General features: G+C 48.6%; 1 protein-coding gene across 1 annotated transcript in view; it reads right to left on the bottom strand.

Moving 5' to 3' along the window:
• LOC134359644 (paired mesoderm homeobox protein 2-like) overlaps positions 1–15,687 on the bottom strand; it is a 23,058-nt gene extending 7,371 nt beyond the window's left edge. The window contains exons 1-3 of the mRNA XM_063073139.1: positions 15,215–15,687; positions 1,927–2,111; positions 189–367 (exon numbers count right to left, since the gene is read on the bottom strand). Coding sequence (XP_062929209.1) covers positions 189–367; positions 1,927–2,111; positions 15,215–15,434 — 584 coding nt within the window. The 5' untranslated portion in view covers positions 15,435–15,687. The remainder of the gene's footprint in view (positions 1–188; positions 368–1,926; positions 2,112–15,214) is intronic.
• Between the last annotated feature and the right edge of the window lie 748 nt (positions 15,688–16,435).

Raw genomic sequence — 16,435 nt, 5'->3', positions numbered from 1 at the left:
CTCACTGGAATTTGAGATGTTCTTTCTGTTTGCATTTGGTCTCACTGTGGGAGTGGGAAGGCAGAGGGCAGATCAGTGAGTGTGCAAGTGGGGAAGAGAGTTAAAGTGACATGCCACAGCAAGCTCGAGATGGCAGGAGCCATTAAACCCTGTCGAGTACAGCCTGGCGCCAGCACGACTGGCGTTACCTGTAGGATGGGTTTGCTGACCATGAGAGGAACTCGGCGCTGAGGGAGACTTGCCGGGGGGCCACAGGCTGCTCGACAGCTGCTTCTGTGCCGTACGATTTGAGGAGGGAGACTGTCCTGCTGGCCAAGGAGGCTCGCTCGTTCCTTCGAAACTTGGCTCTCCGATTCTGGAACCAGACCTATGAAAAGAATGGGGTGGTGAGGTGGTGAGGTGGGAGAGAGGAGAAACAGAGATGTATTTGCCTTCTGTAGATCCAAAATCAAAATCAATCCTTTGCATTTCACCGAATTTACCATCAGCAAGAGATCCTTTGAGCCAGATCCACTCAGTTCCTCCTGCACCTCCCCCTTTGAACTGTCACTTCACAGGAGCGTTAAACAGTTAAAATCCGATGCCAAGCCATGTATTAGTTGGAAAAGCTGGGTCAAAAATGTAGGTTTTCACGAGTTGAGGAGTTTCTTGAAGGAACAGAATGAAGCAGAGGGAATTGGTAAAAGGGAATTCCAGAGACACAGGAGACTGCAGACTGGAGTCTGCGGCAACAAACAATCTGCTGGAAAGAACTCAGCGGGATGAGCAGCGGCCGGGGGAGGACAGGACTCACTGCCATTTCCAGCTGAAAGTCCCACAGATGTTACTTGACCTGCTGAGCTCTCCCAGAAGATTATTTGTTGCAAGAAGATTCTAGAGCTCTGGGTCAAAGCAGTTGAATTTGGTGTGTTGGAAATCCTGGACCTACAAGAGCCCAGAGCTGGAGCAATGGAGACCTCTCCAAGTGTTCTCGGTCCCTGAGATGGTAACACACACACACAATGCTGGAGGAACTCAACAGGTCAGGCAGCAGCTATAGAGAGGAATAAAGAGTCGACGTTTTGGGCCAAGACCCTCTATCAGGACTGAGCATTTTGTGTGTGCTACTCTGGATTTCCAACATCTGCTGAACTTCTTGTCTCACTGAGATGGTGTAGGGTACAGCCATGTAAGGATTTGGATTCAAACAAACAGCAGAGTTTGTTTCTCTACCGCGTTTATCAAACTTTTCCTCAAAGCTGCGCGTCACAGAGTTCCTGCGGTTCAGGTAGAGAGTGTACCAACTCAACAGGCAGAGAGGATCGCTGAAATCAATCGTTAGGGTTGTTAGTGGCAACATTTGGAGCTCTAAGTTCTGGTGAGCTACACAAACGACCAAAGAGGAAGGGAGCAAGATAACACTACAGCTGAAGAAATTCCTGCCACACAGCATTTCAAGTCAAGCCAAGTCAAGTCACTTTTCATTGCCATTTCGACCATAACTGCTGGTACAGTACACAGTAAAAACGAGACAACGTTTTTCAGGACCATGGTGCTACATAATACAAAAACTACACTGAACTACGCAAAACAACACAAAAACTACACTAGACTACAGACCTACCCAGGACTGCATAAAGTGCACAAAACAGTGCAGGTATTACAATAAATAATAAACAAGACAATAGGCACAGTAGAGGGCAGTAGGTTGGTCTCAGTCCAGGCTCTGAGTATTGAGGAGTCTGATGCCTTGGGGGAAGAAACTGTTTTGCCAATTGCCAAACTTACGGGAGGCCTGAAAAACGTCAAGGCAACGAATGGGAAGAGAGGGGAAGGTAACGAGAGGGGAAGGTAAGAGTCTGCGTGCTGCAGAAACACCATCGGTGTGCCTGCAGTGTCCCCACTGTAAAACAACCCTGTTTACCAGCAGCATTGCTTTGTTCTGACCTGCACTCTCGCCTCACTCAGATTCACTCTTCTGGCCAGCTCCTCCCGGACAAATGCGTCAGGGTAATGCGTCCTCTCAAACACTCTCTCAAGCGCCTGTAGCTGTGAGCTGTTAAACGTGGTCCGGTTCCTCCTCTGTTTCTTCCGCTCTTTCTGGAGATCTGCGTTTAGGATGCGTCTCACCACTGCAGAGGGGGAGAGAGGAGGGAGGAGAAATTACGGACCAAATAGAATTAAATACAGGTTATCTGACAACAGTATGGACGAAAGAGGGTGAAAGGTCAGTGTGTGTGTGGGACCTGTCCCCAGTGAGGGTCAGTGTGTATGGGACCTGTCCCCAGTGAGGGTCAGTGTGTGTGGGACCCGTCTCCCAGTGAGGGTCAGTGTGTGTGGGACCTGTCCCCCAGTGAGGGTCAGTGTGTGTGGGTCCATCCTCCAGTGAGGGTCAGTGTGTTTGGGACCCGTCCCCCAGTGAGGGTCAGTGTGTGTGTGTGGGACCCGTCCCCCAGTGAGGGTCAGTGTGTGTGGGACCCGTCCCCAGTGAGGGTCAGTGTGTGTGGGACCCGTCTCCCAGTGAGGGTCAGTGTGTGTGTGTGGGACCCGTCTCCCAGTGAGGGTCAGTGTGTGTGTGGGACCCGTCTCCCAGTGAGGGTCAGTGTGTGTGGGACCCGTCTCCAGTGAGGGTCAGTGTGTGTGGGACCCCCCAGTGAGGGTCAGTGTGTGTGGGACCCGTCTCCCAGTGAGGGTCCGTGTGTGTGGGTCCATCCCCCAGTGAGGGTCAGTGTGTGTGGGACCCCCCAGTGAGGGTCAGTGTGTGTGGGACCCATCTCCCATTGAGGGTCAGTGTGTGTGGGACCCGTCCCCAGTGAGGGTCAGTGTGTGTGGGACCTGTCCCCCAGTGAGGGTCAGTGCGTGTGTGGGTCCCGTCTCCCAGTGAGGGTCAGTGTGTGTGTGACCCGTTCCCCCAGTGAGGGTCAGTGTGTGTGTGGGACCCGTCTCCCAGTGAGGGTCAGTGTGTGTGTGTGTGGGACCCATCCCCCCAGTGAGGGTCAGTGTGTGTGGGACCCGTCTCCCAGTGAGGGTCAGTGTGTGTGTGTGTGGGACCCATCCCCCCAGTGAGGGTCAGTGTGTGTGGGACCCGTCTCCCAGTGAGGGTCAGTGTGTGTGTGGGACCCGTCCCCCAGTGAGGGTCAGTGTGTGTGGGACCCGTCCCCCACTGAGGGTCAGTGTGTGTGTGTGGGACCCGTCCCCCCAGTGAGGGTCAGCGTGTGTGGGACCCGTCTCCAAGTGAGGGTCAGTGTGTGTGGGACCCCCCAGTGAGGGTCAGTGTGTGTGGGACCCATCTCCCATTGAGGGTCAGTGTGTGTGGGACCCGTCTCCCAGTGAGGGTCAGTGTGTGTGTGGGACCCGTCCCCCAGTGAGGGTCAGTGTGTGTGGGACCCGTCCCCCACTGAGGGTCAGTGTGTGTGTGTGGGACCCGTCCCCCCAGTGAGGGTCAGCGTGTGTGGGACCCGTCTCCAAGTGAGGGTCAGTGTGTGTGGGACCCCCCAGTGAGGGTCAGTGTGTGTGGGACCCATCTCCCATTGAGGGTCAGTGTGTGTGGGACCCGTCCCCAGTGAGGGTCAGTGTGTGTGGGACCTGTCCCCCAGTGAGGGTCAGTGTGTGTGTGGGTCCCGTCTCCCAGTGAGGGTCAGTGTGTGTGTGACCCGTTCCCCCAGTGAGGGTCAGTGTGTGTGTGGGACCCGTCTCCCAGTGAGGGTCAGTGTGTGTGTGGGACCCATCTCCCAGTGAGGGTCAGTGTGTGTGTGTGTGGGACCCATCCCCCCAGTGAGGGTCAGTGTGTGTGGGACCCGTCTCCCAGTGAGGGTCAGTGTGTGTGTGTGTGGGACCCGTCCCCCCAGTGAGGGTCAGCGTGTGTGGGACCCGTCTCCAAGTGAGGGTCAGTGTGTGTGGGACCCGTCCCCCAGTGAGGGTCAGTGTGTGTGGGACCCATCCCCCAGTGAGGGTCAGTGTGTGTGGGACCCATCCCCTTCTGATCGGTGTATCATCGATAAACAGGACCTGACACTCACGGACTTGGGCTATATTATATTTTTGTTTGTGACTGTAAATTTACTGCTATCCTATGTGTGCTAAAGTTGCTTTGTGCTGTGTATGAATTTTGATGCTGTGTTTTATATCTTGGCCCCTGAGGAGGACTGTTTTGTTTGGCTGTATTGATGAGTATTTATGTATGGTTGAATTACAATTAAACTTGAACTTCAGTACATATATTCCTCATGAAATCCCCACTGGATATTGACTATACTTGACAGGAAAATCCAAACTTAATGACCGTGAGCAGTGAATTCCTTTGCAGAGAGACCCTGGTCAATCCCAGGTGCTGGACGTCACTTGACATCACTGAGTCTGTGACTGGCCACCTCAGTGCAAGTTCTCCTCGCACCGTTTACCACATCAGGAGCTCAGAGGATGACACAGAGGAGCAGAATTAGGCCATTTGGCATCTGCACCACCATTCCATCATTCCATCGATCGAGGAACAACTGGGTAGGCGCCTGGATGTCAGCGAGTTAGACTGGCAGGAAGAGTCTTTTAAAAGTCTCCTGGATAGGTACATAGAAAAATAATGGGCTATGGGTAACCCTGGGTAATTTCTAAAGTAAGTACATGTTCGGCATGGCATTGTGGGCCAAAGGGCCTGTATTGTGCTGTAGGTTTTGTATGTTTCTATTTCTGATTTGTTATCCCTCTCAGCTCCATTCTCCTGCCGTCTCCCGTAACCTTTGATGGCCCGACTAATCAAGAACCAATCAACCTCCGGTTTGAATACACCCAATGACTTGACCTCCACAGCCATCAGTGGCAATGAATTTCACAGATTTACCACCCTCTAGTTAAAGAAATTGCTGCTCTTTTAAAGGGCCACCCTTGTACTCTGTGACCGTGCCCTCTGGTCTGAACTCCCACACTACTGGAAACACCATTGCTGGTTCAAAGCTCCTTTCTAAGCCCCGCAGGAGAACGCAGACCAAGTTAGCAACAATCACTGTCCGATATTTTCAAGGCAATGCTGGACTGGTTTCCTAGTCAGATGGTCCCCAGCCTTCTTTGATCCTTCTGACACCTCTACCCTGTTCACACCATCTTTCACTGACTCCATGCTAACCACTCATGTCTCCCCACCCCTTCAATTACCCACATCGCCCAGTAGATGCCCCAATCTGCCACTTAACCCATTATAACCCATGATGCAGAGACCACTTTCCAATCCTTGGCTGATGTCTCTCTTCCCTCCCTCTCCTTAAATCACAGCATTCTTTCATCCGTCCTTCTCATTGTCCTAAGCACAAGCCCCAATTCTTTTCCCACTTCTCATATTGCTGACCGTAGCCCAGACCTCAGCCCCAAAACCCTGCCTTGATCCCATTTCCAGATTAGTGAGAGGTTGCAGTGCCCAAATGGTTATGCTCAAGTTATTGGACCTTGGGTATGGCTTTAGTGCACAAGCAAGGCACACAAAGAACGACAGTCATCTGTACTCTGCTGGGATTCTGGTAGTAATTTGTCACAATTCTCCTGACGTTGGGTTTTCTTCCTGAGACTGTATGGGTTTCCTCCAGCTATTTCTGTTCCCTCTCACATCTCAAAGATCTGCAGATCATCAGGTTAATTGTGCTGTGCGGGGGTACAGGCAGGAAAGTCACAGGGTAGTTGATGGGCGTGTGCGAGAGAGAAGAGGTAACAGGGAAATGCCAGAGAATGGTACCAATGAGATTGCTTTGAGGGTTGTCTAAATAGGCTCCTTCTGTGATTTGAAAGTATAAAGAACGACTTTTCCCAGTTCAGGTAGTCACTAACAACTTCACCAGGGGAGTCAGTGAAACCTTCTTTACAACCATGCTCCTAATCTAACCAACTCCAGCATTTGAACGGAACCTGGCTGGATATTTTCTGAAAATTTTGAAAAATTCTGTTTTCATGAGGATACAACCCTTGGATTCCAAAGCTTAAGTTATGAGATTCGTTTTTAACAAACTGCAGCTACATTTCTGGGTATTTACAATGTTAAAGGAAGATCTGATTGAAGATTTTAAGATATTAAGTAGAACCACTGGGCTAGATAGTCAGTACCTATCTGCACTGCTTAGGGAATCTTGGACTGAAGCATACAAGCTGAAAATTAAAGCTAAATCCCTCAGGCTAAAGTTAGAAAACGTTCCACCAGGAAGAGGCTGCTGGATGTTTCTTATTCTTCTTAAGCCCATCTCCCCTACTGGGGCATTGGCTGCCAACAGCAACTTGCTCAAGTCTTTGGTCCTGGGCCAAAGATTGACCAGTCCCGTGGCTTCCGCTTTCACCACATGACTTCACAAGTCTTCTAGGTGAAGATCTTTCCTCTCCCAGGAATGGGGTCTTTGGCGTTTCGGTACCTCTGGAGTTTTACAGGATAGCCCCATGCCCAACCCTCCCCATTTCACAGGCGGGCTCAGGGCCGTCCATGGCTCAGGCGTGCTGGACGCATAGACATTTGCAAGTGGTAACTGATGCAAAGTTACTCAACCTCAGATCTCCTGCTGCACTTTGTCTCAATCTCAGCTTATACAAAGCCATGTCCATTTGGACTCACGCCAAGTCCCTTTCACTATTTATTGAATTGGCTCCTGGGCCTTCAGCAATCCAATTTTTTCAGACTCTCCCTGCCCCTATCCCGGCCTCTGGTAACCTCCTGCGCCCTTACAACTCTGAGCTAGGACCCTGGGACTTTTCAGTTCTGCCCCTTTTAATCGTTCGCCCTTGGCAATCTTCAGTTGCACAAGATCTGGAATTCATTCCTTAAACCTCTCCAACTCTCTCTCTCCACTTTTGAGATGCCCCTTCAGAAGTTTCTCTTTGACCAGACTTTTGACCTCCGAGAAACGTCCTTGTGTGGTGTACAATATTCAGCTTTCAGTTTTAAACCCGTTTTCAGAAGGGAGCAAGGATGCTGATTGGGACTTAGATTTTCTTGAAATAAGTATTTTTTTACCTTCTGGAGCAAATCTCTACTGAAGAGGTTTGCTGTTGTCGTAGGTGAGGCACTGACTCTCTCCGACAAGGAGAACCTTTCCTTCTTCGGCCTTACTTTCAAAAACCAAAGTGTTTTCAATTACAGATCGAGTGGTCTGCCAACATTTAATTCATCACACTTTCAGCTTTGTTTTCCAATTAAAATATCTTTGGCTGCCTTGTTCTCATTAGCTGGGTACACTTTCAATCGGGAGCTGACTACCTGGATTAACACATGTCGTGACGACTCCACCAAACTCCGCAGTTCGAGTTTGCTCTCCTACCTTGCTGGCCGTTCTCCCTGCAACCGCAGAGTTTTGATTTGAAATTAATCTTCGATTCACTTTCTTCCCTCCCTATTCCAGAAAGGGGGCAGAGATGTGTGGTACCCACCATCTCAGGGCGGAAGAAGAGTGTTGAGGGAAAGCCGTACTTACTGAGGGAGCTCGGCATTATCAGAGGGAGAGCACCAAAGCAAAGCAGCTCCGTGAGGGGCACTTAATGAGGGAGCTCTGCATTGTTACGGGAGGGGGAGAGTACTCAGCTAATGTGGTACTGTGGGCGGGGGGGGGGGACTGGCACAGCGCTGCACAGTTGGGGGTGGTAAGAAGAGGACACAATGAGTCAGTACTGATGCCAGACTCTTTTGGCAGAGGGGTCATTCCAACAGCTGGTGCAGAGGCATAGTGAGCTCACACTCCACTGGCAGAGGGGTGGTGCTGACCTCACCGTCCACTGGCAGAGGGGCGGTGCTGACCTCACCGTCCACTGGCAGAGGGGTGGTGCTGACCTCACACTCCACTGGCAGAGGGGCGGTGCTGACCTCACACTCCACTGGCAGAGGGGCGGTGCTGACCTCACACTCCACTGGCAGAGGGGTGGTGCTGAACTCACCGTCCACTGGCAGAGGGGCGGTGCTGACCTCACACTCCACTGGCAGAGGGGTGGTGCTGACCTCACCGTCCACTGGCAGAGGGGTGGTGCTGACCTCACCGTCCACTGGCAGAGGGGCGGTGCTGACCTCACCGTCCACTGGCAGAGGGGCGGTGCTTACATCACACTACACTGGCAGAGGGGCGGTGCTTACATCACACCCCACTGGCAGGGGGCGGTGCTTACATCACACTACACTGGCAGAGGGGCGGTGCTGACCTCTCACTCCACTGGCAGAGGGGCGGTGCTTACATCACACTACACTGGCAGAGGGGCGGTGCTGACCTTTCACTCCACTGGCAGAGGGGCGGTGCTTACATCACACTACACTGGCAGAGGGGCGGTGCTGACGTCACACTACACTGGCCGGCACTGGTGGTCAGTCACCACCTGGGTGGACCTCAGATACTCGTCTGTTTCAGAAAGAGTCAGGTAGGTTGGGCAGCTCTTGGCCTCGGACGCGAGGCGTTATTACCATTCAGCCAATGCTTTCAGATAATCCAGAGGTAACCACAATGTTACTTGTGGGACCCTGTTGCGGTCAAGTTAGATGCAGCAATCCCCATTTTATCAAATCACCTCTGGTCATAAACTGCATTGGAAGATCCAAAGGCGGGACAGGCGCTATAAATGCATAAACAAATATCAGAATTTTACCTCTATCCAAAACATTCTAAGAAGCGTGATAGGATTAAGACACCAGTAACCGCGTCCCGGCAGCCGAGCTGCGAGCGGGGTGGACGGGAGCAGCGCCGCGACCATCAGCTTTTGGAGCGAATCAGCGGGAACGGGCGGCGTCCCTCGCACACTTGGAGCTCCTCGGTGCCGGCGCCTGCCTCTCCCGCAGCTCCGGCAGCACCTCCCAGAGACTCCTCCACAGTCAGGGCGCCGCGCTCCGCTCACCCAACTCCCGCTGGCAGGCGACCCCGACCCTCTCTTTGCAGAGATAGCCCGCACCTCTGCGGCTGGTTCGGTGAAGCGGCGCCGGAGTAGTGTGATCCCCAGTAGCAATCACCGTCACCTCCAACGGAACGCGTTCTGCCCTGCGCTCGAAGCATTGCCGTGCTTCCACCAAACATTCCCGTGAACTATTAATCTTCTATCCTCAACATTCCTGAGCATCCTCCTAAATAACGCCCCCCAGTGAAGGCGAGACCCTTGGGGGGGGGGGGGGTTCACATCCCCCAGTGAAGGCGAGAACCTCACGTGTTCAGATCCCCCAGTGAAGGCGAGAACCTCACGTGTTCAGATCCCCCCAGTGAAGGCGAGACCCTGGGGGGGGGGGTTCACATCCCCCAGTGAAGGTGAGACCCTGGGGGGGAGGTTCACATCCCCCAGTGAAGGTGAGACCCTCACGTTTTTAGATCGCTCTCGCCTTCCTTCTGTAAAATGTTATCATGAATAGTTTGCATCTGTACAGGCAAATAACGAAGTAAAATCCTGAGCCATATTCACCAAGCTGGATCAATGGCACAAATTCAGATCAAGCCACCACTGACTTACTGAAGGGCAGAATGGCTCCTCCCAATGTGCTGAAAGTACTTAACTCGTTTGATGGGTCACTTCCCAGAGACAGTTGATAATCAAACACAAGGGTGCTAGATCCAAAGAGTAAGGGGCAGTTTTCTTTCCCTGAAGGAATTATTGTGTTTTTTAAACAGTGACGTGCAAGAGGACAGGTTTGGTATGAATGTGCTGTCGTTCTTTCTGTCAACAGAAAAGAAGGAACTGGGGGTCACTGAGGTTCAGTGAAAGCCATGCTGAGAGAACCTGGTCATCACCTTCCCTCCCATTCTCAACAATATCCTTTCACTGTCAGAATAAAGGAAGCAGCAACTACAAACCTTGGAATGCAATGTTTCCTCTGCTAATTATCAGTAGCATCTTCTCCTTCTGAGGCAATCTCTCAGGATGAATGATGATTTGCAGGTTCTGAGGGGGCTAATGAGGGGAATTTGGGAACTGGGAGGGTCCAGGTCTGAAATGTCAACTGTCCAATTCCCTCCACAGATGCTGCCTGGCTCACTGCCTTCCTCCTTCCATTCGATTTTTCACTTTTGCTCCAGATTCTAGCATCCTCACTCTCTGGCACACAATGAGGCCCAGTGTCCAGATAATGGTGATGGCCAAAGGATTAGGACACCAGGTACCATCCCTCTAAGCAGTTTTATAGATGCTGGACAGGGCAGACAGAGCCTCTGTCACATACTGCATCGAAAATCCAACAGTGTGTTAGTCCCTCGATACTACAGGAAATTAAATCAAACGCCAGGGGGATGAGGTAGTTTAGCATCCCATTTGGCATTTATATATTCAAAAAAATCTTTGGTTACATTAGATTTAAATGAGTTGGTGTTTCTGAAATGGCTTACATTCCTCAGAAACTTAATGACTCCTTTAATTTGGGGCCACGATGTTTCCATTACTGGATTATAAATGTGGGGAATGTGTTTTCTACTCCCACATTGCTACATTATGAGGATCTGAATTTAGCTTTTAAGAACCTGGAGTAAAGAAGTTGGATTGATGAACATAAAGAAAAAGATGTGTTAGTGTTAAAAACTCAATAATCAATACTCATCTGCCCTTCTTACCCTGCTTGGGTCTAAATACCTCTCCACCCACATGGTTCATTATCAGCTGAAGTCACCCACCAAACCAGTTTGTTAAGTACCCTCGGCACATAGCGAAAGGATTTGGTCTTCAAGGACAGTTCTACCATTTAGTTAGATCCTGCTTCCATTTAAAACAAAATTCTATCAAACTAAAGGAGTTTGGACTCTGAAGAAGGGCCTCGGCCTGAAACGTCAACTCATAGGTCAATTGGTGCATTTTTCCTCCAGCATTTTGTGCATGATGATTTTGGATTCCCAGCATCTGCAGACTGTCTTGTGTTTACCATCTAAGTCTGGAAATTTTCAACAAGACCCAAGTCTCAAAAGTTCATGAAGGAGAATGGTATTTCCAATTGTCACTTCCCGTTGCACGAAGAAATCCCTCCCAAGATCAGTAGTGACAAGCCCAATTCTAATTTGAGGATCATGGCCCCTTGTTATAAAGTGCCCCAACAGAGGAAATAGATCCCTTCTATTCTCTTCACAACAACAAACACCACATTAGATCACTTCTGAACTTCTATATTCAAATTAGACGGTGCAACCTGCTTTCTAACTTAATCCCTTATTCTTGCTCTGCTTGTCTGCGAGTGCAATATTTTGTCCTGAGATGCAGAGCCCAGAACTGACTGCAGGAACTCTAGAAGAAGCCCAAGCAGAGCTTTATATAACTGGATCCCAGCTTCTGCCTCTTCTGTATTCCAGCCCTCTGGAGATAAAGGCCAAACATTCCACGAGCCTTGAAATTATTTTTAATACCATCTATCAGCCCTCATCTCTCCGCTCACAGAAGTCTCATGGAGTTTTTGGTATTTGTAACACAGCGAGCTTTACATGTACGGATTTAATCGGAACAGTCTGCCAAAAGCAGACTAAAGTTTATTTCCACTCTGCAGTTTTGAAGTAAGCCCTTGGCTGAAAAAATTTCTTTGAGTAAAGTAATGAACTTATTCAATGCAATGATAGATTCGATCTATAGAGTAAGTTAAGTTGTCTCTCAAATGCTTTGATGATCTGATGTTCCCCCCGCCACCCACCTTTGTGTTACATTCAATCTGTGATTCCATGTGAACACTGTAACTAGCTGAAGAACAAGAAAGCAATCTCCTCAGTATTACTATCAGTGTTTGCCACTACAGTCAAAGTAAAAAGGCTGCGTAGAGAAGGAAAGGAGAAATAAGGAGACGGGCTGGGAAGAGAGAGAGAGAGAGAGAGAGAGAGACATTCAGAGAAGGACAAGGAAATGCAGGTGCAAACATCAGAAAGGAAAATAAAGCAGAGATTGAGAGATACAGACAAGGGAATGAGTCCAATGTGGATCGAGCAGGAGGTGAAGGAACAACCATCCAAGGAAGAATAGGGTACTAAAGGCCATCAGTAACAGAAATGGGTGAGGGTAGCAGGACAGACAGGGAGATCTTGATGGCCAGGAAGAATATCTGAGATGTTGGGGGACGACAAATTGGGACAGTGTGCTTAGTGACAGGTGGTGAGAGTGACAGACTTGGGCAGGCGGTGACAGAGGGGGGAATTTGGCGAGGGTGACAGGTTTGGGAGGAGTGACAGACATAGGGTTGAGGTGACAGACTGAAGTGTTACTGGGGGAGAGGAACAGTGTCAGACATGGGGGAGGTGGAGTGGTTTTGAGTAACAGACTGGAGGATGGGTGAAGAGATATAGAGTGGGGTACAGAGTGACAGACTAGTGCGGGGGAGAGCAATGTAATCATTATCCCATTTCTGTTTTGTGGAAGTTTAAAAGATTTTATGTTATTTTAAAAGTTTTAATAACTTTTAAAATCCAGTTTTGAAAATATTCCATTTGTTGACAAGTTCAAGTATCTGGGGTCAACTGTTTAGCAGGATGTAGACTTGGATGAGGAACTGATTCATCAAATAACATCAGTTGTGGGTTATGTGGAATTTGGCAGCAGAAATATTTTGCATTTGGACAGGATCAGTGAAACTCAAAAGAAAGCCTAAAACATATGTGCATCAAGCAACTTTGTGCAGAGATGCTGGATAAGGTATGAAAGAGAACGCTTCACTACAGAGTGTCAAGGAGTCATGGAACTATACAACGTGGAAAACAGGCCCTTTGGCCCATCTGTCCATGCTGACAAAGATGCCCCTTTCAATTAAGTCCCCTTTGCCAGCATTTCCCCAATATCATTCTCAACCTTTCCAATCTAAGTTCCTGTCCAGCTAACATAAAAATTGGTATTGTATTTGTCTCTGGTAGTTTGTTCCACACAGAAACCATCTTTTGTGTAAAAAAAAATTGTCTCTCAAATTTCTATTACATCTCCCCCTCTCACCTTAAACTATGTCCTGTTGTTCTTGGTTCCTCAACCCTGAGAAAAAGTCACCCCGTCTATTCCCCGCATGATTTTTTATACTTCTTGAAGATCACTTCTCAGCCTTCTACACTTCAAGGAATAAAATGCTACTCTGTCCAATCCCTCCTGATAACTCATTCCCTTAAATCCCATGCAAATTAAGGGAATGACATATTAAAGGTATCTTCAGAAAATACTTGAGTAAAGGCCAGCTTGTTATAGACAGTATGGGGGAACCAGAAACCTGTGCAAAAAGAAATAACCAAAATGGTACTCACAGGTAGAAGGAGAAGAAAAAAAGTGAAGAGAAGAAGATGTGGTGGTAAGAGACTCAAAAGAGGAATTGGAAGAAAATACACAAAGCTGAAGGCGGAACAGCAAACTTACAAGAGAGGGAAAAGTTTTAACATTTTAATGATGTGACTCTTCCAGAAACATTCCTGTCAATTATTGAAACTCTACCCTGTGTGTCAGGGCACAGACATTCCGTGAACTAGAATCTGTCCAAGTTTTGGCAATTTTAATCTTCAGACCACACAACCCAACATTTAGAATAACGAGAGTTGGAAATCATGGGTTAACATCATTGAATTATTCCAGCAAGTTAAATGTGTCTAACCAACTCCTTGTGTTTATCTTGCACCATTATTCACACCTTAATCCTAGTTTTATGAATGAAAAGGCTCTAAATGCCTCTGAATTATGTGATTTTCTGGTTTATTTCAAGGGACATAGTGTAGGTCTTGAGATTAGGGAAGGAAATTGTCAGAATTGCCCAAAGGCAACTGAGAACCAGATGGGGTTTCTAACCACAATTTGATAGGTTCACGACCACTTTCACTGAACCCAGCTTTAATGATAATCCGCCCGGTCTCTCAGCCTGTTCTACCACTTGATTATAGTGTGGCTGATCACACCGCATTCCTGTTTACCCACAGCCACCAACTCCCATATTAACTTTTAACTGCAGATTTTCTGAAGTTATTTAAAATTAAACACACAAATACAAATCCAAGTTTTGTGGCGTTGAGCCCGCATTCTTGTCTCTGAACCATGAACACTACCTCGCTATTCCTCTTCTGCATGAATTATTTATTATTTGTTGTAACTGAAGGTAATTTGTTTACAAATTTCATGAGATATGTCAGTGATGATAAACCTGATTCTGATTCTCCTCCATTACTAGTCAAGTGAAACAGCTACAATGCTACTGGATCCTTGGGGGGCAGGTACACGACAGGGGAACAGGGGAGGAAAAGGGCAAAGGAAAAGTCCTAATTCACGAATCTTCCCCAGTAATAAACAAATCAAAAATATTAAAATTACGAACGTGTCTGGACAGGGAAACCAATCAGAGAGAATACTGTATATTGGCCCGGCCAGATTACAGAGATTAGGTTGTATACTTATTTTAGGTTGTATTACTTTTGACTCTAAACATAATAACACGTGTAGCTGGAATTTGGATGCAGAAGAAGACCATTCGGCCCCTCAACTGCTCGCCCTTTGATAAGGTCACGGCTCATGAACTGCCACCTCTACTTCCCGTTCTCGTCTCCCCCGGTAACTCTACACCTCTGAATTTATTCCCCTACCTCTGATTTTAAACATTCAAAGACTCTGCTTCTCTTGGAGAGAGAGAGAGAGAGAGAGAGAGAGAGAGAGAGAGAGAGTTCCGAAGATGGATTTAGACGGAAGACTCGGATTCGTTTTCCCGGGGTAGAAATGTCAAACCCGAGAGAGCACAGTGTTGAGGGGAGAGGGGGCAAGTGTGAAGGAGATGCGTTGGATAAGTTTCATTTTGTTTTCTACGCAGAATGGTAGGTGTCTGATACGCACTTCTAGAGGGGAGTGATGGAAGCAGATACGATAGTGGCGCGTTAAGAGGCTTTTGAACAGATGGACGAACATGCTGGGGATAGAGAGAAATGGATCATGTGCAGGAAGATGGGATCAGTTTAATTTGGCACCACGTTCGTCTAAAACATAAAAGGCCGAAGGGTCTACTCCTGTCCATTTTCTATGCAACCCTCTGTATCAGATCTTTCCTGAAAGGGCAACCCCTTATCATTGAGAGTGACTCCTGCATCCCACTAGAGAAAACATACTCTCCACATCCACCCTCATCTTAGCAGCCCACAATATTTTTCCAGTGCAGACCTACAGTGGTGACTTTCAATTGCAATTGTGTTTATAGTAAGATTCCTTCACACGCCCCTCTAAAATATTGCAATCGTCCTACGACTTGTATGAGTGTGGAAATATAATTGTTACTGGACGGAGTAATTGATGGTGGTGGGTTTGGCGCCGACCGGTTCGGATCACCCCGAGCTCCCCCAGTACCATCACTCACCATCCTGCCGAGCAGTCTCCCCTCCTTCGCTGTCGCCGAGACCGGCCTGATCCTTCCCTCTCCTGCTGGCCTCTCTCGCTCCTCTGGCCGGCTCCATCTCACCGTTCATGTCGGCTGCCTCCTCCAGGTCGAGCAGATGACTGACGGAGAAACTCTTTCTGTTCTGAACGGCGTCCGGCGTGTCCAGCGCAGCCGAACGCGGAATGCGAGCCTTTTCCATGAGTTTAACAGTCCACTCTCCTCACCCCAACCATTCTCCCCCTCCTCCAGTCCCGTGGGCACCAGGGATCACCCCCACCCTCAAAACTTTTCACAACTTCTCACAACTTTTGTCTTGCTGTAAAACACACGCCGCTTCTTGCTGACGAATAGGAAAAGAAGCCTTTCAAGGTTTTGCCAGTTCCTGCCTCCCAGCCCACTCACTCCCCCCCCCCACCCCCCGGGACTCTTACACAACTCACAGAGAGAAAAAAAACGCATCGGGACAGCCGCCCACTTTAACCTCTGCCGTGACTCAGCCCGGGTCTAACCGTACAATCTCCACCTCCTCCCCCTCTCCAACACACCACCGCACTCCCTCTTGACTTTCAAATTCCGCCCAAAAGGCTCAAAAACATCATCTGAAAACATCCTAAAGCTGGGCGTCATCAAACCTCGAAAACAGCCTCCCCACCCCTACAGTGACCCGATGTGATGTGTCAGGGATTCGCTGGCCGCTGGCAGCTTCTTCCTCAGCGTCAATTTCAGCCTTTCCGACTGGCTCCCGAGATTTTGGTTTCGGTGGTTTATAAATAAAATAACGGACTGATCCGTGTAATTTTACAGAGGCTACGTCCGATGTATGTATCGAGCCCACATTAATAACCGTTAACCTAGCCAGTACTGAGAAGCACGATAAATTCAAATCGGGCGTTTTGGGTGCTTAAGAACCGGAATAACACGTACCTTGAATGAATTACTGGTTGGAATTTGTGTGGTCTGGAAATTAAAATAGTGAAAACTTTGGAGTGTGTTACAGGCTGAATCTATTCGGGGGATTAGAATGTTTACTTTACCAATAACAGAACAAAGTCAATTAAAGCGATTTACATTTTCAATAATAGATAATCGGCTGTGAGATATTGACTGGATTCTAACTAAGCGAGACTAACAAATGTTGGAATCCAGAGCGGCACAAAAGCCTGGAAGAACTCAGCCAGTCGGGCAGCATCTGTGGAAGGG

Source organism: Mobula hypostoma, chromosome 21 (genome assembly GCF_963921235.1).
Source record: "Mobula hypostoma chromosome 21, sMobHyp1.1, whole genome shotgun sequence".
NCBI lineage: Eukaryota > Metazoa > Chordata > Chondrichthyes > Myliobatiformes > Myliobatidae > Mobula > Mobula hypostoma.
The sequence above is the reverse complement of the archived record's forward strand: the minus strand, read 5'-3'. Positions and strand labels throughout refer to the sequence as shown.